The sequence below is a fragment of the Molothrus aeneus genome, chromosome 29 (genome assembly GCF_037042795.1).
Source record: "Molothrus aeneus isolate 106 chromosome 29, BPBGC_Maene_1.0, whole genome shotgun sequence".
NCBI classification, from domain to species: domain Eukaryota; kingdom Metazoa; phylum Chordata; class Aves; order Passeriformes; family Icteridae; genus Molothrus; species Molothrus aeneus.
In genome coordinates, this window is record NC_089674.1 from 4502181 (window position 1) to 4524157 (window position 21977).

The 21977-nt window shown below is 49.0% G+C and overlaps 1 protein-coding gene across 1 annotated transcript in view; it reads left to right on the forward strand.

The window, feature by feature from the left end:
- Positions 1 to 5387: 5387 nt before the first annotated feature.
- Positions 5388 to 21977, forward strand: part of DOCK5 (dedicator of cytokinesis 5) — an 85853-nt gene continuing 69263 nt past the window's right edge. The window contains exons 1-2 of the mRNA XM_066567197.1: positions 5388 to 5457; positions 21029 to 21112. Coding sequence (XP_066423294.1) covers positions 5415 to 5457; positions 21029 to 21112 — 127 coding nt within the window. The 5' untranslated portion in view covers positions 5388 to 5414. The remainder of the gene's footprint in view (positions 5458 to 21028; positions 21113 to 21977) is intronic.

Sequence of the window (21977 nt, forward strand, 5' to 3'; positions counted from 1 at the left end):
TAAGTTTGTCACACCTTGGCTCCATCAGAGCTGGGTTCTGGTGCCTGTAAATTCAGTTTAATTCATGAACTCTGCCCTTTCTCAGAGCATGGCTGGAGCCACAGGGACTGGTGGCAGGTGAAGAGAGGTTTTGCTGAAAAAAGGTTTAGAAATACACCTGACACCTGAACAGAACACAGAATGAACTGCCAAGAGGGCAATGCAGACCAAGGGACAAAATCAACATTATCAGACAATTTGGTAACAAACTGCAGTAGAATAATCAGACAGAAAGTATCTGGGCAATGGGATTGTCAGACAATATCTTAAACATTGTTCCATGTTAAAACATGTTCAGGCAGATGGATAAACCCACTGCTTTCCTCCTTTTTGTGGGGTATTTACATATTTAATTATCCACCCTACTCTGCTGCTTCTTCTGTATGGTTTCTGCTGGGGACTGAAAATCAAGAGTTCAACTCTTACCAGACCTGATCATTCATCTTCCAGAGGAACTGACTTATTACACTAATGAACAGATGGCTTTTGTTGTATGAGGTTTTTCGTTGTGTTCATTTTTTTTTCTCCAGTTTCCATGTCCTTTCTCTTGCTAAAATATAACCTGGTTTATTCAAGGGCCCTCTTTGCTGTTTGTAAATGCACAGAACCTGGCTTGAAAGGATCCAGACTGATCCAGGAGAGTTCTTAAGCATTATCCCAGAAAAAAAAAACAACAGTTTTTTCTTTCTTTTCCCATCATTTTAGCTGTAGTAACAGTTCAACTGCTGTAGTTTTGATTTGAACACAGGAGGGCACCAGAATTCCATTTCGTATACTTCAGTTGTGCCACAAAAAAAAAGAGGAGAGGATTTCAGGAAAGTCTCTACAAACGGGGCTTCTTTTTAATGACTTTGACTTCAGATTTAAAAACTTAGAGACATTGAGAAATGTAGAGAAAGGCTCTGCTTTTGCAGCCTGATGGTTTGCAAATGTGCTGCTCTCTCAGCTATAAAGAGGTAACATGACTTTTGTAGAGCACTGAAAATGTGGGTGAACCTCAGTCACCCAAACTCTCCCAGCTCTGATCTGTCCCTCAGAATCAGGGGTCTGATGTGGCTGAGAGTTAATTTCTGCTGCAGCCTCAATTACAATTTAATGATTGATCCTGCTCCTGCTGGGGGCAGAGAAGAACAGGCTCCCACCAATGGCCCTGTGAAGCAATGGAGAAAATGAGCAGGAAAACATGGATTTGGTGATAAAAAATGAAATAAAAGACTTTCTGAAATAACTCCACCTTTCAGTGAGAGCTGAGCTCGCCCCCTGACATTGCAAATCCTGATATTTGATGGAGCATTCCCCAAGTTCCCCCACTTGGGTAAAACCAGCACTCCAGTTGCTACTTGCCTGCCTTTCATGCTTTGCTCTGGTTTTCATTTGCTGCCAAGAATTTGTTTCACCTGGGCTGGAAAAACACTGGCACAGCTCAGGCAGCTTATCTCAAAATCAGGAATCTTACAGTAAAATCAGGGCCTGGGCTGTCAGTTCCACTCCTGAGCAGAAAATTGGCAGCCAGAATTCAGCAGGCCTTGAAAAAGAGTCGGTGTCTCCATGAAAACTTTTCTTCTTTAATGATCTGGCCCAGATCTCAGCAGGTTCCTCAGTCCCCCTCCTGTCCCCTACAGGACACCTCTCATGGAGCTGTTTCTCCTCTTTTTTGGGGCTTGTGCTGCAGAAATCAATGCCCAGGCCAAGTAAAATAAAAGAAATAAAGAAAGAAATAAAACTGCCTTTCTAAGGAAAGAAACAGCTGGTTTTCCTCTGCTGAGGAAAAACATTTTAACTGATTTTGGGTGTTAGCACACAGAGGGCACCTTGAATTTCAGCAAGGAATATTCCATTCAAAGCATTGAAACTTTACAAGATTTAACCATCAGCCCTGGAGGGTGATGGATGGAGCATTCCCAGGAGGGAAGGGAATGCAGAGTGATCCAAAACCCCATTCCCCCCTGCTTCTCTTGTCGCCATACACTGCACAAAAAGGCCACAGAAAAGCCACATCCCGATCATAGCAGGGAATAGTTTGAAATCCAGGGAGTCCAAAATCAGACCTAGAAAATCACAGTTAATTGTCTTGACATCCCAGTGACCCTGCTCATCACATGAAGGCCTCAAACATCCCAGTGACCCTGCTCATCACATGAAGGCCTCAAACATCCCAGTGACCCTGCTCGTCACATGAAGGCCTCAAACATCCCAGTGACCCTGCTCATCACATGAAGGCCTCAAACATGCCAGTGACACTGCTCATCACATGAAGGCCTCAAAGCCCTTTGCAAGATGAAGTTTCCATTTATAAAGCCTGGCTGAATCTTTCAGGATTTGCCAAACCCATGAATGTTTTCTGTTCCCCCAGCTGGGACACCCCATCCCACCAGGAGGGGCCTCTCTGTGAGCCCCCACGTCCAGGGAAACCCACCTGGCCCCACTCAGTCCTTAACCAGAGGAACTGCAGCTTTTTCTGCATGAGAACAAGGATTTTATGTGCCAGAACAATGTCTGAGTGAGGCTGGCTGTGCTGAGTTGGTGTTTTATAAATAACAAATCAGTTGAGCAGCTCCAGCTTGCAAATCTCGTCTCCTTTTCCTTCTGTCCCTCCCTCCACACTGTGCTGAGGCCTCAGGTGCTGCTGCAGTTCTCAGGAGCACCTTGAGCCCCTGGAGCATCTCCCCAGCAGCAGCCCTTGGACACGACCCAAACATCATTTCAGGGCAGGGTTTGGGTCAGGGTTATGAATTTTCTATAAATGGGGTTATGAATTTTCTGTTGGTTTCTTGACCTCTGAGCCTCAGGCTGAGCCCTGCCAGGGGCTCCCCTGTTGGGAGAGACTCTCCTGGAGCTGTTTTGTGTCAGGAAAGAGAGATGCACTAAATTTTTTTGGGTGTTCAGGTTCTTGTTTATTGTTATCTTATCTAAAGTTTTGCACTCTCTCCACACCAGGCTCAGTGCACTGGAAAAACACCACAAAAATGGCCAACAATCTCTTGTTCCAAGGTCTTTCAAGATTAAACTATCCAATAAAGAACTGACACCTGGATTATTTCCCCTTTTAACCCAATAACTGATCCCAAAGAGCTGCAATGGGGACTTTTCTGCCCAATTACAAAATGCCACCCAAACCCATGGAGGAGAAGAAGAAGAAGGAAGAAGAAGCATGAAGAAGAAACCCAGAACAGCACCCCGTGCTCCCCATCTTGCTTCCATCCACAACACACTAAAAACCCCAAAACCTCAATTTCTCACCCAGTGATCCACCTACACTGCTCTCTATAATTATTTCACACTTTTGTGCGTTCCAGTCTATCTTGAAGTGCAGGCAACTTTCTCCACGAATGAGGGTCAAAGTCAGAGCTCCCCTTGGGGGTCAGGGCACCCCAGAGCAGAGAGAAAAACATTCCCTGTGGTGCCCTGGGTTTCCACAATTTTCTATAAATTAATTTTCCCCATTTGGCTGCCTGCTGCACACTAGGTGTGACAGGACTGCACATCCTGGGAGAGTAATGCTGTGTGTGTGTGTGTGTGTGTGTGTGAGAGACAAACCCAGCTCTGTCCTGGGGGTGCCAGAGCAGCACCACTGTTACAAAAACCAGGGCACTGTGCACTGAGACTGTGCCTAAGAGTGACATCGAGTGTCCTGAGTGCAGCTTTTGGCTTTTATTTGGGTTCATTTGTTAGAGCAAATTGCTGATAATTAATTCTTATTTAGGCTGCTCTGCCCTTCCAGGCGCCAGTGAAGAGGAAGGAAAACTGAACTTACTGGAAACACAGGTGAGAGAGGAGGGAGAATGGAAAACTTCCTGAACACGCCAGGCTGGGATCAGAGGGACCCAAAACGATCTGCCCAGGGCACCCTGAGAGCTGAGCAAGAACTCTGCTCTGCCTCTCACTTGCAGCGTAAAATAATCAAAAATGATTGAACTCTCCAGATCTTCGTGCTTTAATGAAGTTAAAGAAGTGGTCAGGTGTTAAAATACTCTGAATAATCACTGCTCTTTTTCATGAGAGACAGAGGTGTCCTGTCCATGGCAGGGGGCTGGAAGGAGATAAGATTAAAGTCCCCTCCAGCCCCACAGGCACTAATACAGACCCCATCCAATTACTACAGCCCCGGAGAGATGGGAACAACCTGGATCTCCTCAGTTTGGCCCTAAGGCTGGGTGAACAATGTGATTTAACACCTCTCTAGGTGTTACTGAGCACCCCTGCGCCGGGACCTTTGCCAGCCCAGCCCACACACCTGCAGGATGCAGCCAGCCCTGCTCTGGCCCTGCAGGACCCAGCCGTGCTCAGCTGGTCCCCGTGTCCCCAGCTCGAGGTGCTTCACCTCCAAGCCCTTCCTGGAGTGGCAGCTCCTGGCCCTGGAGTGGGGCTTTGCGTCACCGAGCGCCGAGTCAATCTCTAGAACATCGAGTCTCCTGTCAAGTGTGGCCCTGTGACATTTCCCAGATGCCTGGAGTGCTTTTCCAGTAACCTCGTTGTTTTCTTAGCTATTAATGAGTGACTCTGAACAGCACAGCAGCCTTGGAGCAGCCTGGGCTTGTGGAAGGGGGTGGGACAAGATGGGCACGAAGGTCCCTTCCCACCCAAACCATGCCGTGATTCTGTAGAACCCCAGAATATCCTGAGCTGGAAGGGACCCACTGGGATCACTGATCCAACCCAGGCCCTGCACACACCCCAAAATCCCACCCTGGGCACCCCTGGAGCAGTGTCCAAACTCTCCTGGAGCTCTGGCAGCTTCGGGGCCGTGCCCATTCCCTGGGGAGGCTGGGCAGTGCCAGCACCCTCTGGGGGAAGAGCCTTTCCCAAAATCCAAGCTTTCCCTGATCCCCAATGTCTCCCTGATCCCCAACCTTTCCCTCACGTCCAACCTTTCCCTGACCCCCAGGCTCTGGCTGACAGCAATCCCCTCATTTCCAGCGCCAGCGGGGCCATTTCTGCTCGCTCCCACTCCAGCCTCGAGGCAGCGATACCGAACCCAGACCCGCCCCAGTCCCGAGCGGGGCCGCTCGCGGCTCCGGCCGTGTCCCGGTGCCGGGGCGGGGCCGTGCGGGGCAGGTGATGCCGGGGGCGGGGAGAGCCGCCTCCTTCTCTTCTTCCTCCTCCTCCTCCTCCTCCTCCTTCTCGTCCCGCCGCGCTCTCCCCGCCCTCTCGTCTCTCGGCGCGCTGAGGAGGCTGCGAAGTTGGGCGTGTGCCGGGGAGTTTGTGGAGCGTGTTTGGGATCGGCTTTGGGAGGCAGGAGCGGGGCATGGCTCAGCAGCCCGGGGCGCCCGGCCCGGGGCTCCAGCGCGGGGCTGCGGCGGGCGAGGCGCGGCGCTGAGGCAGCCCCGAACCCCCCGGTTCCCCCCGAACCCTCCGGGAGCTCCGGAGCCGCCGGCATGGCCCGCTGGATCCCCACCAAGCGCGAGAAGTACGGGGTCGGTGAGTGAGTGCCCGCCGGGATGCACCGGACCTGTGCGCCCCTTCCCATCCCATTCCCCCCGTTCCGTGCCTTCCCTCTGTTCCGTGCCTTCCCTCCCACTCCGTCCCATCCCTTCTCTTCCATCCCGTCCCTTCCCCTCCTTTTCCTTCTCTCTCTCCTTTCCTTTCGCTCCCATCCCTCTCGGGCTCCTCTCCCTGTCCCGGTCGGGCAGTGACCGCTCCCTGAATCCCTCGGGGTGTGTGTCCAGCGCTGGCTTCCAGGAATCCCTCAAAGTTCAGGGCTGATTTTTATCATTTTGCCTCCTCCAGCATGTTTTACACTGAAAAAAGCTCTAGCACAGCAGAAAAAATTTGCCTGCTGGTGTGCCTGGAAGGAGATGTGGCTGGAAAAGGATGAAGAGGGTGTCATGGGCAGATTGAGGGCTCTGGGTGATGTCTGTGCCAGCGGCTGGAAATCTTGATTTAGGGTGAGGCATCGATGGGGAAAGCCTGACTGGAAGTGAGCCAAGCCAGGCTGGACGGGGCTTGGGCAACCTGGGGTAGTGGAAGGTGCCCCTGCCCATGGCAGAAGTGAAACTGGAGGAGCTTTAAGGACGTTCCAACCCAAACCATTCCATGATTCTGTGACTGACACCTTGTACCTCCTGCTCTGTCCCCTGTTTAAAAGGATTTTTCTGAGTGCTGGCTCACTTGTGTCTAACAGGAACAGAACTCTGTGGTGTTGCTGATAAAATTCTGCTTTGCTTGAGAGTTTTAAACCCACAGTTTTGAGGTCGGTGGTGAGAATTGGGCAGGGAACAGTTGGCAGGAAGCCACTTATGACACAGCGAGCTTTTGATAATTTGTGTTAGTAAGACTGGTCTTCTGTGCCACTGGTGCTCAGTACTGGACTTCTCAATGTGGGAAAAAAATTACTAATTTCGTGCTTGCAAAGTGTTCATCACCCCACTCCCCTGAGGGTGCTCAGCCTGTGAGCTTGAAGGTGAAAAACCTCACCCTGCATGATTTTCACAGCAAGTTGAGCTGGGTGACCCCTCCACTTGAGCGTGGCTGTGCAGGAGGCAGCTCAGCTCCTCGCAGGAGCTGCAGAGACATTTTACAGCCTTATCTGGTTTCTCCAGGTAACTGGCAGGGTGTGGAGTGCTGACACCCTGAACTTTGTTTCTTGCTGTTTATCCATGGAAGTGTGCACATGGCCTGCTGAGATTGCTGTGGGCATCTGTAATTTCCAAACTTTGGTGGATGATCAGATAACCCATATCCTGCCGGGGTGATTGGCTCTGCTGGTGTTTTCTGAGCACACCTTTGAGCTGTTCCCCAGCTCTGAATGGCCTTGGGCAGCAGATGAATCAGAGGCACTCCTCTGACTTCCCTTTTATTTATTACCTTCCGGGGTGAGTTTTCCGTGCTGGCCTCAGCCAGCTGCTCCTTGTGACAGCTCCTCTCCCAGAAAGGCACTGGCCTGAGAGTAACCAGGGTGGAGGGAAAAAATGCCTCTTCCTGCATGTTTCCACCCAAAAGTGTGTGCTGGGATGTACCCTGTGACTCCTGGGTGATCAGCTGGGTGAAAAAGGTGTTTTCTTTGCCAAGTGCCATGGGGGCTGTCCTGCTGCAGCTCTGGGGTTTCATTTGCAGCCAGGACTGATAAGGTTGATCCACAGGCAGTGCCAGAATTATTGAGGTTTTGTCAGGCCATGTTTGACTCATTGCACTGTAATTTTGTCAATTTGGTGTTTGCAGACACTTGGTGAGTTTCTTATCTGTGTGTCCTGTGCTGTGCTCAAGGGCCCAGCTCTCGTGGTTTGGGGTTACCTGGGAGGGTTGATGGGGTTTGAGAGGGAGATTTGGGCTTTTGGGCTGGGACTGTACCAGTGCTGGAGTGGCTGCAAGGAGGGGAATGCCCTGGGTTGTGTGGGGTGGTGATACATCCCAGCCAGGCATGAAGTGTAACAACAGCTTTTATTCAGAAAGGAAAGAAAAGACGGAGGGGGGATCTCACCAATTCATATAAACACCTCCAAAGGATGCCAGGATGGTGCCAGAGCCTTCCCAGTCATGGCCATAAAATAAAACACAAGTTCCACCTCACCCTGAGGAAGAACTTTTTCCGTGTTCTGTGGAACGGCTCCAGGGAGGGCCTGGAATGTCCCTCTCTGGTGACATCCCAAACCCACCTGGATGATTCCTGTGTCCTCTGCTCCAGCTGGCCCTGCCTGGGCAGGGGCTCGGGCTGGATGAACTCCAGAGGTCCCCTCCACCCCTAAATAGTCTGGGATCCTGCAAAAGAACACCCAGATTGTAGCTGCTGGTGGTCTCTGCTTTGGAAACTTCTACAGAACTACTTGGATTTATTTAAAACGTGACCCTGGAAGCCATGGCAGTGTAGTAGGGAATTCCAGGAAGTCAGCTGTGTGATTCAGTGTCACTTGTCTGATTTCTGCCCTTCAGAAGGGTTTCTGTCCTGGGTTCAATTTTACAGATCCATGCATGGTGAGTTCCAGTGGATTTGCTGATTTTATTCTGCCCTGAGCTGGTTGAAGCTGGGGGGGGCTCCCTTCCCCACAGATGGCAGAGGGCTGAGTTTGGAGTGGCAGCAGCAGGGAGGGCAAAACTGGGAATTGCAGTTTTTAGGGAAGCAAAGGTGAGAGACAAGCAGCTTGCAGCTTCTCCCTGGCAGTGAATTCCCAAGCAAGTGACAGATGGGGTTTGGGGAGGGACAGAAACACCACGGAGCAGCTCACAGGCAGCATCTCCTCCCTGGCTCTGACACAGCCTCCTTGCCACAGGCTTCACCTCTGATGGCAGATTGAAAGAGCATCTTCATGGGAAGCTGATCAGTTCTTGGGCCACACTGAACAAAAGAACCTCTTCTGGTCATGTGTTTCTCTCCAAAAGTAGTCCTTATTTGCAGAAATCCTTTCACAAAGTCTCCTTGCAGTCAAAGAACTCTGCTCTGAGGGAAGGAACACCTTAGTGAATTCCTAAGACTTTTAACTTTTCTTATCTATTTGTTTTAAAATTATTAACTTAGAGCATAAGGAGTCAATAATGTAATTACTTTCTTTTTCTGCTGGCAGTAACCTGGATTTGCACTTTACCTCCAGTGCTACACCTGGGTTATAAAAGCAATGCTGTCATTGCTCATCAGCTGTGCCTCACTTTGTGGCCCGAAGCCTTAATGGAGTGAGAGAACCTGGAGTCTGTGGAATCCTAAATTAGTCTGTAATAAACCCATTATAAACAAGCAGCCAGGTCCCTTTTCCTGACCCTTTCTGCTGGAGCTGCCCCAGCTGCAGAGCAGTGCAGGGTGGCAGTGCTGCCTTTGGGCCAGGTGCTTTCCCGTGGCTGCAGTGATGATGGATCGGGCACACCAGGTTCTTGTGGCCCCTCTGACTATGAACCAACAGGATGTGAAGTGTTTATTCATCCTTGTGCAGCCTGAGCTGCAAATGCACCAATTGTTCAATGAATACACAAATCTGAGCTTCCAGAATCAGGAATTATTAACTCAGGTTTGCTTGGAAGAGCCCTGAGATGTGAAAACCAGAGTAATTTGCATTTTGGTGAGGAGGTGCCTTGCACCTGGATGCACTGGGAGGGCTGGGGGGATTCCACTGTCCTGAGGGAGCAGCTGGAGCTGGGCCAGGGGGTTTTAGGTTGGATTTTGGGAAAGGCTCCTCCCCCAGAGGGTGCTGGCACTGCCCAGGCTCCCCAGGGAATGGGCACGGCCCCGAGGCTGCCAGAGCTCCAGGAGGGTTTGGACACTGCTCCAGGGGTGCCCAGGGTGGGATTTTGGGGTGTCTGTGCAGAGCCTGGGCTGGATCAGTGATCCCAGTGGGTCCCTTCCAGCCCAGGACATTCCATGATTCCTTGACCCTCATTTTTGGGGCAGTGTGGCTGTTCCACAGAGTTTGTGTGGTGGGACTGGGGAGGGAGCTGGGAGATGATCCTGGAATCACCCTGCCAGGTTTTGGTGGCCTCTCCCACCCCTGGCACCTGTCCTGGCTGGCAGGAGCAGAGCTTGGGCTGCTTTATTTGAGGAGAATCGTTGAAGTCTTTCCTTTGTCCCATCCCACTGGTGGTTGGTTCCAGTCATGGCTCAGGAATGGCAGCAGCTCCCAAACACCAAGCAGGGCCTGGCAGCCCTGGGTGACTGATGGAGCAGGACCAGCTCTGCTCACTGTGGTTTGGTTTGTGGTGACTCCTGTGATGCCTTGGAGTGGCTGCCTAGAACAGGGGCTAGGCAGAGTTAGATAATAAAGTGGGCATTTATTAATAATAAAAATTATTATTAATAATATAATAATTAAAGATAAATAATAAATTAATAATTATTAATAATATAATAATTAAAGATAAATAATAGAAATTAATAAATCATTAATAATATGATAATTAAAGATAAATAATAACAAATTAATAAATCATTATTAATAATATAATAAGTAAAGAGAAATAACAACAAATTAATATATATTTATTAATAATATAATAATTAAAGTGCATTAATAACAAATTAATAAATATTTATTAATAATAAATAATATTAAAGGCCTCCAGTAGCTACACCTTGGGCAGTCAGCAGCAGCCTCCAGGATGCACAGGGATCACGAGTTTTTCAGACAGGTATGAGTTTGGTTCATTTACATATCAGGGGTTAATTGTCCAATTACAGCTCCAGCTAATGAAGTCATTTACCCCCAGTTTGCACCCCCCAATTCACTTTTGTTGATGCTTTTTGGGGCCTGAGGCAGCAGAGTGTCCCTGGATCTCAGGCCTGGAGGGATTGTTTGTGTGGCCAGGATGTGAAGCCAGGAACTGACACTCTCTGGAGTTCACAGTGATGCACTGAGGCAGCACAGGATCTGCAAAATAGAAATGCTAAAACTTGAGGCATCACCTGGGGTGCTGGGCCATCAGCTCCTGGCCCCCTGTCCCGTTCCAGGCACCTGCAGAGCTCTCTCCTCAGTCAGTCTGGGATCAAAGCCCTTCTCAGTGCTGGGAGTTGTGCATTGTGTCAGATTAGGGCAAAATCCATATTTGTCTCAACTTGCTCCTTGCTTTTCCCCCACCATTCCTGTTCTGGCTTGGAGCTCACATCCCCTGTTGTGCCTCTGGTTCCTTGCAGGGGCTCCAGAGGATGGAAAAGCCAATCCCCCCATTCCTGCTGCACAGCACCCACCTTCCTTCCTATGCCTGCAAACACTCTGCTCATTTCTCCTGCTTTATTATCATTTATGGCTAAAAATTGGCTGATGGCAATGCCAACAAAATTCCCAATGGGAAAAGCAAACCCTTGGCATTGTTAAGAGCAAAGAATTGAATCTTCCCAGCAGATGACACTTCATTTCTGACCTAGTTTCCAGCTTTTATTGCTGTGTCTGCAGTTGATTTGATGGGAAATTTGGCCGAACTGCTTCTTGCTTCCATAGTCCTTTCTATTTTTTTTAGAATCCATATTAGCCAGAGTCTGTCTTCTCTTATTTTTGGTGATTTCCACTCTATTGCTGAAGTCATTCCCTGTGAAATTAATCCTGTGGACTTCAAAGGCTTCTCATTGCCATGAACAAGACTTGTCAATGTTCCTTATCTTACTCCTACTTTGAAAAGAAATATTTCCCCAAGTGTTTTGTGACTTGTGTTGAGTTTGTGACTGACATCACCTTCAGGAACTGTCCCACAGTTCATCTCTTTAAAAATTAAAACCCTTTGTGGAGGCTCTAAAGAGGCATCCGGAGCTGCTGGGTGCTTCTGGAGCTTGGGCTGAGCTCTGTCCTGCTGATTAGATGGGGGTGAATTGTTCTGAGGTGGCAAGAGATCATAGGAACCAACTTCCCCCAGAGCTGGGTGTGGGACCAGTGCTGAATTTCACACCAGTTCTTGATTGTTCTGGTGGTTCTTCCTCTGGCATTGGGACTGTATTTGCCAGCACAACTGCAAATGGGAGTTACAGGAGAGGAAAAGCGAAGTAAACACTCCTGAACTGAGAAAAACATAAATATATTGGTCAAGAAACAGTGACAGTGCATAATGTATAATATTCTTTATCATCATGTGTGATAATCGTTATTGTTCAGCTTTGAATAATGCACACCCCTTCTACCTGCAAACTTCAGTTGGAAATGTACATTTATTGCTCTTCAAATTGCATTTACTTGACTGGTAGGACCTTTCTCTCAACTATTGCTTTTAAAGAAAAAAGCTCCTATTTCTGCCAGGACATTAAAGACACAGCCATGACCAAGCTTAGAACCACGTCAGCCCACAGCCATAAACACATTTCCCCCTTGCTGCTGGAGCTGAGGGGATGTTTCAGGTCCAGTGCATTTAACTGCTGATGCCTGAAATCCTGCCATGGACTTGGGTGCATTTGCCAGCAAACCTGTGCTAATAAAACCAGCCCATAAATACAAGTTACTGAACAGCTTTTTGGGCTGGCAGTCTGTGGTTGCCTTCATAAAGTGATGATGTTGCAGGGCTTTAGTTGGAGCAGTTGCTAAAATGATAAAAAAATGTCTTTTTGGTGCAGTACAGGCTGTTCTTCCCAGGGAGATCTCCCTGGGCTAGAGGGGGAAGCACCATTTACAGGATTCATTCTCTGGCTCATTGTCACACAACACAGCCAAAGCCAGCAGTGCTGTGGGAGCATTCTGTGCTCACTGACACTGAATTTTGGGAGGTGGTGGTGCAATCCAAGCGCCCCTCGTCTTGGAGGGTGCTGTGTCTGAGCCAAAAGTTCATTAAGGTGCAGTGGAGATAATGATTCCTGCTCTTGGGAAGTCTGGAACTTTGATCCTCCATGGCAATAAAGCCATTTATGGCTTCAGCTCCAAAGTTCTGAGAGTGGCTTAGAATGTCAGGGGCAGGTAGTGGCCAGTTAGTTCTGGAAAAGTGCGTTGTTTTTTTTTTTTTTTTTAATTTTTTATTTTTTATTTCACCTGATTCTTCCAGCAGTTCCATTCTCCTGCTCTGACAATGCCATGGGGGCTTCAAGCTGCTGAGAGTTTGATGTAAAGGAATAAAGTAGGGAAGGCTTCAGTGCTTAATTCTTCATCTCCTGGCATCTCAGGCAGTTTAATTAAAACTTACTGCAAATTTTGGAGCAGTTTGTTCTTCATTCTTCCTGGCAGCAAAGGGATCAATATTCTTGTTTGGCTTTTTGCTTCCAGTGTAAGACACCCCCCCACCACCACCATTCCCTGCCAGAATTTCCTGCTCCTCATTTTAATCTTGTTCCCCCATTTCTTGTTACCTGGGATAGGTGGCAAGAGAAAAATGCCTTGGAATTCCCATTTCTGTGGAAATGAGGAGCTGTGACCCAGTCTGTGCAGTGCCAGTTCCCTGATGGGTTCTGTTCTGCAGAATGGGAGCAGTGAGCCCCAGGCCATTCAGGGAAGGTCAGTCTGCCCCAAAGTCCACCTTGGCTGAGCAGAATTGCAATCCCATTGTTCTGCATGTCAGGATTCTCCTTGTGTTACCCCTGCCAGCTCCAGAGAGCTCTGGGGTTTCTGAAACATAAAGGGCTTTCCCAGTGGAGCTAAAATCTTCCTCAGCACCCAATCCCCAATTTCTCCAAATGGGCTGAGCCATGCTGTGAGTTCTTTTCCCAGACTGGGAGAGCTGCTCTGCCTCCTCCTGAGCCCTGGCTGGGCAGGGAGGGTGTTGGAGCCCTTGTTACAAATTCCCAGCTGTTACTGAGGTGGGTTTTGTTTGCAGCTGACAAGGGGGGGTTCCTCAGCTTTAGCCTGGATTTGCTGTTGGTTGTGTTGAAGTTTGAGCTCAGGGTTCCTTTCTGGTGCAGTTCAGCCCCCGGGCACAGCTGGACCCTGTGCCCAGATGTTTCCCTCCTTAACCCCCTCATCTCTGCCCCTGCAGTGTGCAAACAGCAGAGCTCAGCCTGGGAGCACTCACAGCTCCGGGCAGGGGCATTTCCAAGTTTTCCTCCTCCTGCTTTGATGTTTTGCCCAGTGAGAACTGGGACAGTCATTTCAAGCCAGTGGCAAATTCAATTAATTCTTTTGTAAGTGCCACACGCTTTCAAGTTGGAAACGAGCTGAGCAGTCCAATTTATGGAGTGCTGGGGTCTTGCTTTTACAAATCTGCCTGAAACTATTATTGGGAAAGTTACTGTGTTGTACTTAAAGTACCCAAGCACAAATTGCACTTTTAGCTCAGAGGAGAAAAGGTAATTACAGTCAGACTTGGTGAAATCCAGTTGCAGTTGTGTGGGTGTTGTAAACAAACACTGCATCTTCACAGGCTGTAAAAATGAGAATTAAATCAGAGGTTGCTTTTGTGGAGTTGGATTTCAGAGCCCTGGTAGGGCTGTGCAGTTGTTAAATCAGAATTAGTGCCACAGTACTGTGGGGTATGAACTCCTTCTTGTGGAGGGCACAGCCCCAAGAATGGCTGTGTGTTCTCCCAGGTCTCTTTGTCCAAAGGAACAAAGGAAAACCATCACAGCTGAGGTGTGTTGAGTTGCAGTGAGGCCAGCAGGCTGGGCTGGACACAAACCAGGCTCTGCCCCTCGTAAACCAAAACCAGTGGCAAAACCCTTTGTGCTGTGGTCATGTTGGAGCAATTTCATGGGTCGGGGTGATTATTTAAAATGTTTTAATGTATTTTTGGGACCATACTGATCCTTCAGTCTGGGTGTTGGTGCTGGGATCCCAAAGAGGCAGAACAAAGCTGCAGGGCTTGGAGGACAGTAACACCTTTAACCCTGGCAGGATCCCTGGCAGGGATCACCAGACCTGGAACACTGCAGCCTTCAAAACTGTTTGGTGCTCAGGCTAAGCTTCATTATTTATCTGCCCTTTTCATGTGCTGCTCTCACTGGGATGCACTGGGAGCAAAAGCTGGGGCATTCCCAAACCACAGCCTGGGGAGTCACAGGATCAGGGAGGATCAGATTGGAGGAGACCTCAAGGATCATCTGGCCCAACCTTTCCTGGCCAAACCTTGAAGAGCACCATAAAGAGATGCCTCAAACCTGCTAAAATGTGCAGAGGTGTGAAGAGAGGCCAGGCTGTTTTTCCAGCTGTGTCTCTGCAAAGGGAACATTTCCTGGTGTTCCAAGGGGACTGGAATTGCAGGTCTGGGTGTTTTGGTTGGTTTCTTTTTTCTGAAATCACGGCCTAGATCTGGTTGGGTGCTGTAAATTCAGGAGCAGCCTGGCTCCTCCACTGGCAGCACTGATTTATTTCTCCTCTGGCTCACAGCACTCACTCCAGACAGAAGCTGAGACAGCTCATGTAGATTAATTCCTTATCTGAGCTTAAAACCCCCAAGGGCCCTTCAGAGTGAAAATAATAAAGGAAATGGAGAGGCCAGTGAAGAAAATGACACAGCAAAAGGTTTGTGTGTGGGTATTCACTGGGTGGAAAATAAACCAGAGTGTCTGTGAGGGTCAGAGCACAGGAGCAGCTGAAGTTTGGCTCCTTCCACCCCAAGCACTCTCAGAGACAAAACAGTTTGTGCTGGGCCCAAATCTGGGTGTTGAAGGTGTATCTGTGTCCTGTGTGCAGCTCAGATGCACTCTGAGAACTGAACATTCCTTATTTTTACACAGATACCGTGGTGTAAACACTTTGTGACAAATATTTGAGGGGAAGGTGACGAATGGGGATTCTGCAGACGTGAAAATACAGATATTATCTCTTTTTTTCCTTACAATCAGGATATCTTGTGCTTCAGCAGTTCTGAGTGATCTCAGTTTGCCTGATTTGGATCTGAGAAGCTCTAATTAAAATCCAGGGACTCATTTGTCCCTGCTCCAGAGCACTGTTGTGGAGCTGCCTGTGGGTTTGGGGTGTTTAAAGCCATAAGAGGCCATGGGATCATCCCATGGGAGCCTTGTGTAACCTTGGGAAAGCCTCCTCATTCCCATGGGCTGGGCTGTGAGGTTGTTTTTCCTAAAGCAAGCCAGGCTTTAGGAGATTAAACCATCGAGCCCAGGATCTGATCCAGCCCCGGACGGGGAGTGAGACAGGATTAGCCCAGAGATGCTGAGGGCATGGCTGAAAGCCTTCCCTGCTCCCAGATCTGGGAATGGCTTCCATTTGGGCTCTTTGGGCAGGACAGTCTGTAAAACCCCTGATTGTTCGCCTGTCCCACTCCAAAATAATCCATTATTCAGAGAAATCAGGGAAGTCCTTCAGGCTTTGATCAAGTGTGCATCAAGTCCTTGTCCTGGGCAGGTGAGCAGGGCACACGCTCAGTTGGCTTTGGCTCCTGGAACAGTCTGAGGTTGGAAGTGTTGGAAGCCTCTGGAGGGCAGTGGCTCTTCCTGCTTTTCTCCTGGTTCCCAAAGAGGGGGTGAATGTAAAACCCCACAGTTACAGCATCCAGATTACAAAGGGCATGTCCCATCCTCCTGCAGAGGCAGCTGATGTCATTGCTCAGATGATTTCATGCTCATTTTTGAGATAACCCAGTTTGGAAATGTGGAGAGCATTCATTGGGTGAGGTCAGCCTGGACCAGGGAGTGCACAAGGTGCTGCAGTCATAAACCCCCAGAATTCCAGGGAGTTTGGGGCTGGAAAGGACCTTAAAGAGCCTCTCATTCCCTGGGCAGGGATAGTCTACCTACAGCTCCTCACAGGCTGGACTCTGCTGTCTGAGGGTGGCTGTTAATGAAAGCATTTCCAGCTGCATAATCCCATTAAATCTGAGTTACTGACACCCCAGATGCTCAGCACTCACTCAGAACTTTTGGAATCGATCTGAATGGCAGCAACCACCATCCAGGAGTGGGAATTTTTCTGTAACAGTGACTAAATGTCCATATTTCCCAGTGTTGAACCATGAATTACTTTTTTCTTTTTAAGCAGAAGAAGTAGCCTGACATCTAAATCTTAATTATGCCATTCTCAGTTTGTCAGACAGAAATTCCTGAGAAGTTACCAGAATGTTTTTGCTCCATACATAAAAAAGACTTTGTTCTTCTGAAGAATGAATTCCTGGGTAGTTCCTTGTTGTTTCAATAAAGCCACTGTGTTTTTGGCTGAATCTTGGCACCGGGGACCATCCCAGGCTCCTCCAAGCAGGGCTGTCCTGCAGAAAGGCCATTCCTGGGTGCTGCAGCAGAGCTCCAATCACTCTGGTTCTGGCTGTGGGCTTTGGCTGTGGGGCTGAGGGATGGAATGAGCTGGGGCTGGGTTCCTGCAGGGCCCTGAATGGGATCCTTTGTTCTGGGGAGCTGCCCCAGCCTCTGCTGGCAGATGGGGGGGCAGGATGTGGCATTTGGACAGGGTTGTTGTGTCTTTGTGCTGGGTGGGGCAGGGGGGTTCAGAGCCAACTCACAGATAATGGATCTTGCAGGGGCTCTGTTTTCCAGGCCAATAATTCACATTTCAAGTGCTCTCATGGAGGGAAAGATTCCATTTCCTTCTGATTTGAGTTACACAGAAATTGTGTGTGACAGTTGCTGCTTCCTTCTCTTTGCATTTTGAGGCATTTCAGCCCAGCTTGGCCTTTAGGGCAGTCTTGAAAAGGAATTAATCTGTGGGAAAAATGGGTCTAGGAATTACCAGAAACATGGAATCATGGAATGGTTGGGTTGGAAGAGACTTAACAGCTCATCCCACCCCACCCCTGCCATGGCAGGGACGCCTTCCCCTGTCCCGGGTGCTCCAGCCTGGCCTTGGGCACTGCCAGGGATCCAGGGGCAGCCACAGCTCCCTGGCAATTCCAGGGAGGAATTCCTTCCCAATATCCCATCTAACCTCCTCTCTGTCACTTTGAAACCATTCCCTCTGAAAATGCCACATCTGTCCTGGTTCCCCTGAGCCCCAGCTCAGGTTCCATGAGCTGCTCACAGACCTCTTGCAAACTGAGGCTTCTCCCTGGGCTCTTGCACCAAGAGGAGCCTGGTGGGTTTTAAAGTGTGTTTTGGGGTTTTTGCTTGCAGTAGAATTGGACTATTGTTATTGTACTTGTTATTTTTTGTGCCTGGTGCTGGGGCCCTGTCCTGTGGGTGGCCCTGGCTCGGGGGTGTGTGCTGGGGCTGCCCTGTGGCCAGGGCAGTGACAGGGCCACAGCTGCTCCCTGAGCCGCCCTCCTGAGCCCTGGGGAGCCCAGGCTCTGCCAGGTTTCCTGTGCCACTCCTGCAGTCCCTGTTTTGGGGTGACTTTGGGGCAGAGCAGCCCCAGGTTGTGCAATGCCCTCGGGGCTCCTCCTCCAGCCCCGCTGAGGAATCACCCTCTGCCCTGGAGCATGAAAATTGCTGCTCATCTTCAATTCTGGCCCTGGCTGTGCCGTAAAATCAACTGTTCACAGAATTATCTGCTGCCCTTTCCAATGCTGATGGATTCCATGGGCTGGGTGCCCTTGGAAAACACATTCTTCACCTTTTAACCAAACTGAAACATAAACCAAACACGAGACGTTGCCTCCAGTCCTGCTCGAAGAAATGATCATTAAACAAACCCAGGCTCATGTTTTCCACCTCTGCCTCCTTATTTGGATTAAATTTCCTCAATTTCAGTGCTGCTTTTCATCTGGGATGATGAAAGGAGCAGGATCAACACTCTGAAGTGAATTTCAAAGGACAAAATCACAGCTGAAGTTTAGCTCGGAGCAAAAAGACTTAACTTCAGATATTGCTGCGAATTGGAATACAGAAGTCTCTGTATTAGTTTTCCTTCTTCCTTTCTTGCTGCTCTGTCAGGATTTAAGTGAAGGGGTTTTATTTTTCCACGCCATGCCCATGTTTGTGATGTGAAGCTTCCTTTTCCTTTCAAGTCAGTGAGAGGTCACAGAGGGGGCTCCCAGCACAAATCCCTGCAGATGGGATGGCTGGGGACAGCTCTGACTCCAGCAGCAGGAAACATCACTTGCAACCAGCAAAATTCCCAGGGAAAATATGCCAGCAATTTGTCTTTTATAATCTTGTACATAAGCATGAGGGAGGAGGTTTCAGACAGTGACCCTCTGTTCTGGCTTAGTTCAGTCTGGCGGGGCAAGGAAAGATAAAATTGACTTTTTTTGTTGGTTGTTTTGATGTGGGAGCTCCTCCAGGTTGTAAATGCTGCGTGTTGGGATGTGAAACCTGCCTGGTGGAGCAAGCAAGGGGAAGGGAAGGGGAGTGCAGGGGTTGGTTCTGTCTTGTGGCTGCTGTGATCTTCAGGAAGGGGAAGGGATGGCTGGGTCCTCCCTGGCGCTCTTTGGGCTGAATTAACTCTGTGTTCCCAGCAGGAAGGCTGGGCCTGTGTCCACCCACCTTTCCCTGGGCAGCAGTTGATGGGAAAAATGCTGCCTGGTATTTGTATAATGGGTGATTGTCCCAGAAAAACCCGGGGCATGTGGGGATTGTGTGTGGGAATCCCTGGGTGCAGCAGCCCTGCAGCACCACAGGGACCTGGAGGGGCCAGGCCAGGCCAGGGGGGAACTGGGGGTGCTCCAGGGCTGGAACCCCTCTGCAGGGCTGGGAGAGCTGGGAATGTTCACCTGGAGAGGGGAAATTCCAGAGAGAGCTGGGAATGTTCACCTGGAGAGGGGAAATTCCAGAGAGAGCTGGGAATGCTCACCTGGGGAAGGGAGAGCTGGGAATGTTCACCTGGAGAGGGGAAATTCCAGAGAGCTGGGAATGCTCACCTGGGGACAAGAGGGATCCAGGGGGAGCTGGGAATGCTCATCTGGATCCAGGGGGAGCTGGGAATGCTCATCTGGATCCAGGGGGAGCTGGGAATGGTCACCTGGAGAGGGAAAGGGTCCAAGGAGAGCTCAGAGCCTCTTCCAGGGCCTGAAGGGGCTCCAGGAGAGCTGCAGAGGGATTTGGGCAGGGGATGGAGGGACAGGACACAGGGAACGGCTCCCACTGCCAGAGGGCAGGGATGGATGGGATACTGGGCAGGAATTGTTCCCTGTAAGGGTGGGATGGAATTGCCAGGGAGCTGTGGCTGCCCCTGGATCCCTGGCAGTGCCCAAGGCCAGGCTGGAGCCTCTGGGACAGTGGGAAGTGTCCCTGCCATGGCAGGGGTGGCTCTGGGTTAGGGGATTTAAATCCCCTCCCATCCCAAACTACTCCACACTTCTCATTCACATTCAGCTTTGGCCATGAACATTATCCAGATTTTTCTATTAGAATGTGAATGGAATTTTTACTTCTGGGCCAGTTCTGGATCTTTAAGGTGTCTGAGCCACACACCCAGCTCACCAGTCAGCTTCAAAATCCTGATTTGCAGCCCCTTTGTGGGGAGGGAGAGGAAGGTGGGTGTGGAAGCAGCTCTTAGGAGCAGAAATCCAATAAAATTCCTGTGATCCTGTGGAAATCATGGGTTCAGAGCATTGTCCATGTGTCTGGGGCCCCAGGGAACAAACCCTGCCCTGCAGCAGAGGAAGCTGTCCCTGCCTGGGAGCAGGGATCCTGCAGGGATGCACATCCCCAGCCTGCTCCTGCTGGGATGTTTGTCACCACAACATTTGGAAGAAAGCTCTGATCTGGGAGAGAATTTCTGGTGGTGAAAGCCCCAGGCTGTGCTGGAGCCCCTCACCCCCATGGGAATGGGAGGCACTTCGTGGGAATTTCCTGGAGAAGAGCTCTGATTTTCTGATTTTTATTTATTTATTTCATTTCCAGTCCAGAGCTCCTCAACTACAAACTTTGGGAAGTCTCAAGAATTCTCCTCTGAAAATGTTTGGGTGTTTTTGGGTTTTTTTTTCTTTCTTTAGAACAAATGTGGTTGTTCACCAATGGATTTCCTCAGGGATACATAAATATGGGAACTTTGTGTTTGGGAAGATTTCATTGCTGCATTTAGGATGTGATCTATTCTTAAATCAGTATTTTAAATAAATCAGGTGGTCTGGGTTTGGTCTGCTCTGACTTTGCTGACATTTCCTTGAACCACAGCAAAAAATGTCACTGATTTTATGTCTTTTTCCTTGGTTTGAAAGGAAATTCCATTTAAACTTTCTCACCTGGTGCCAGGGAGGGCTCTGCTTTGCCCAGTGAAGCTGCAGGAGTCCCAGGGAAAAGGCACTCCAGCACTTAATCCTATTCCCCCTGGAAATCCCATAAGCATCCAGCTTAACTTTGTCTTTGGGAGGGATTAAATTCACACAGAATCATCCCAAGGTTTGGTGCCAAAATTGGTTCTTGGCTGGGGAGAGTCTTTAGCAGCAAACAAGTGTGGTTTGGTTTGGAAAGGAGTGGTCTGGTCTGGAATGGGGTGGGGTTTCTTACAGCATCCCATTTCTGATGTTTTCTGATGCTGGAGTTACTCCTGAAAAAGGCTAAAAAATGAGAATTCCAGAAGTGATGTGCCTGAGGTGGTGGTGACTCTGTGGGCAGGTTTTTGGCAAGGCTGAACATTTTTGGGAATGTTCAGTTCCCCAGAAGGTGTCCCAGGCCTGTCTGGAAGGTAAAACCCCCCCTTTGTTGTCTGTTAGTGATGCTTCCTCATGATAAAATCTGGAAATAGATACATGCTGTCCTTTCCCAGTGTATTCCATACCCAGGGTGGCTTCATCCCTTTGTTCCTTTTCCCAAACCCTGCCCTGCCTTTTGAGAGCCCATTCCCAAAGCTGATTCCCTCATGGTTTTGTCTCTTTTCTCCCCATTTTTCAGCCATCTACAACTATGAGGCCGTGCAGGACGTGGAGCTGTCCCTGCAGGTGGGGGACACTGTTCACATCCTGGAGATGTACGAAGGTAGGTGCAGCTCATAGGGGCTGGGAAAGAAAATAGCAACAAATCAAGATTATTTTTCAAATTTTAGATCTGTATTTTCAACTTCTGTTACACCCCAAAGCACAAATTTAGTGTGTAGCGGCTGCTGTAGCCTCTTAATTTTTAAAATAGTGTTAAAATGCAGAAATGCAGAGGGTTTCTCATCTCTGTGCTGTTCCAGGCAGAGTTTATCAAGGTCAGTTTTCACCCCAGTATCTCAAAGGCAGCACTAAAAGGGAAAGAAACATTTAATTCTGGCTGTTCGCTGCTGTTTTCACCTCTTTGCTTTGGCTCCTCTTTGGGCCAGGCCAGGCACCTGTGCTCATCATGGGATGAACTGATCCTGCTGGAAAGTAAGAACAATAATTTAAAAAACCCCTAGCTTTTACCTGAGTTAGGTCTTGATCTGAGTGGATGACAGAAAAGGAGAGGGAAGGGCTGATTAGTTCATAGTTCATGTTGTTTTGAGTTGTAATATCACAAACTGGCATTAAATGTTCTTCAAATGCTCCAGTTGTGGAGCTTCCATGCCCTTTTTGGGCTGTTTCTCCTCATCCTTCACTGGGACATTTTTCATAATACCTTCATGTAAACCACAGAGTGAACAAAATTCTTAATTTAAAGATTAAGATGATGCTTGAGTGTTTCGACTCTCCCTATCAAATTTGACTCTTTGACAACGATTTCATTATTAAGACTGGAACAGAGCCATTCAATCATTTTAAGGAATGCTCTGGTCACTGCTTCCCTCTCCAAAACTCAAAGGTAAAATACAAATCCAATTCTTTTCAACAAGCAGCATTGATTTGAATGAAGATTCTGTGCTCAGGATCAGCGCTGAGAGCAG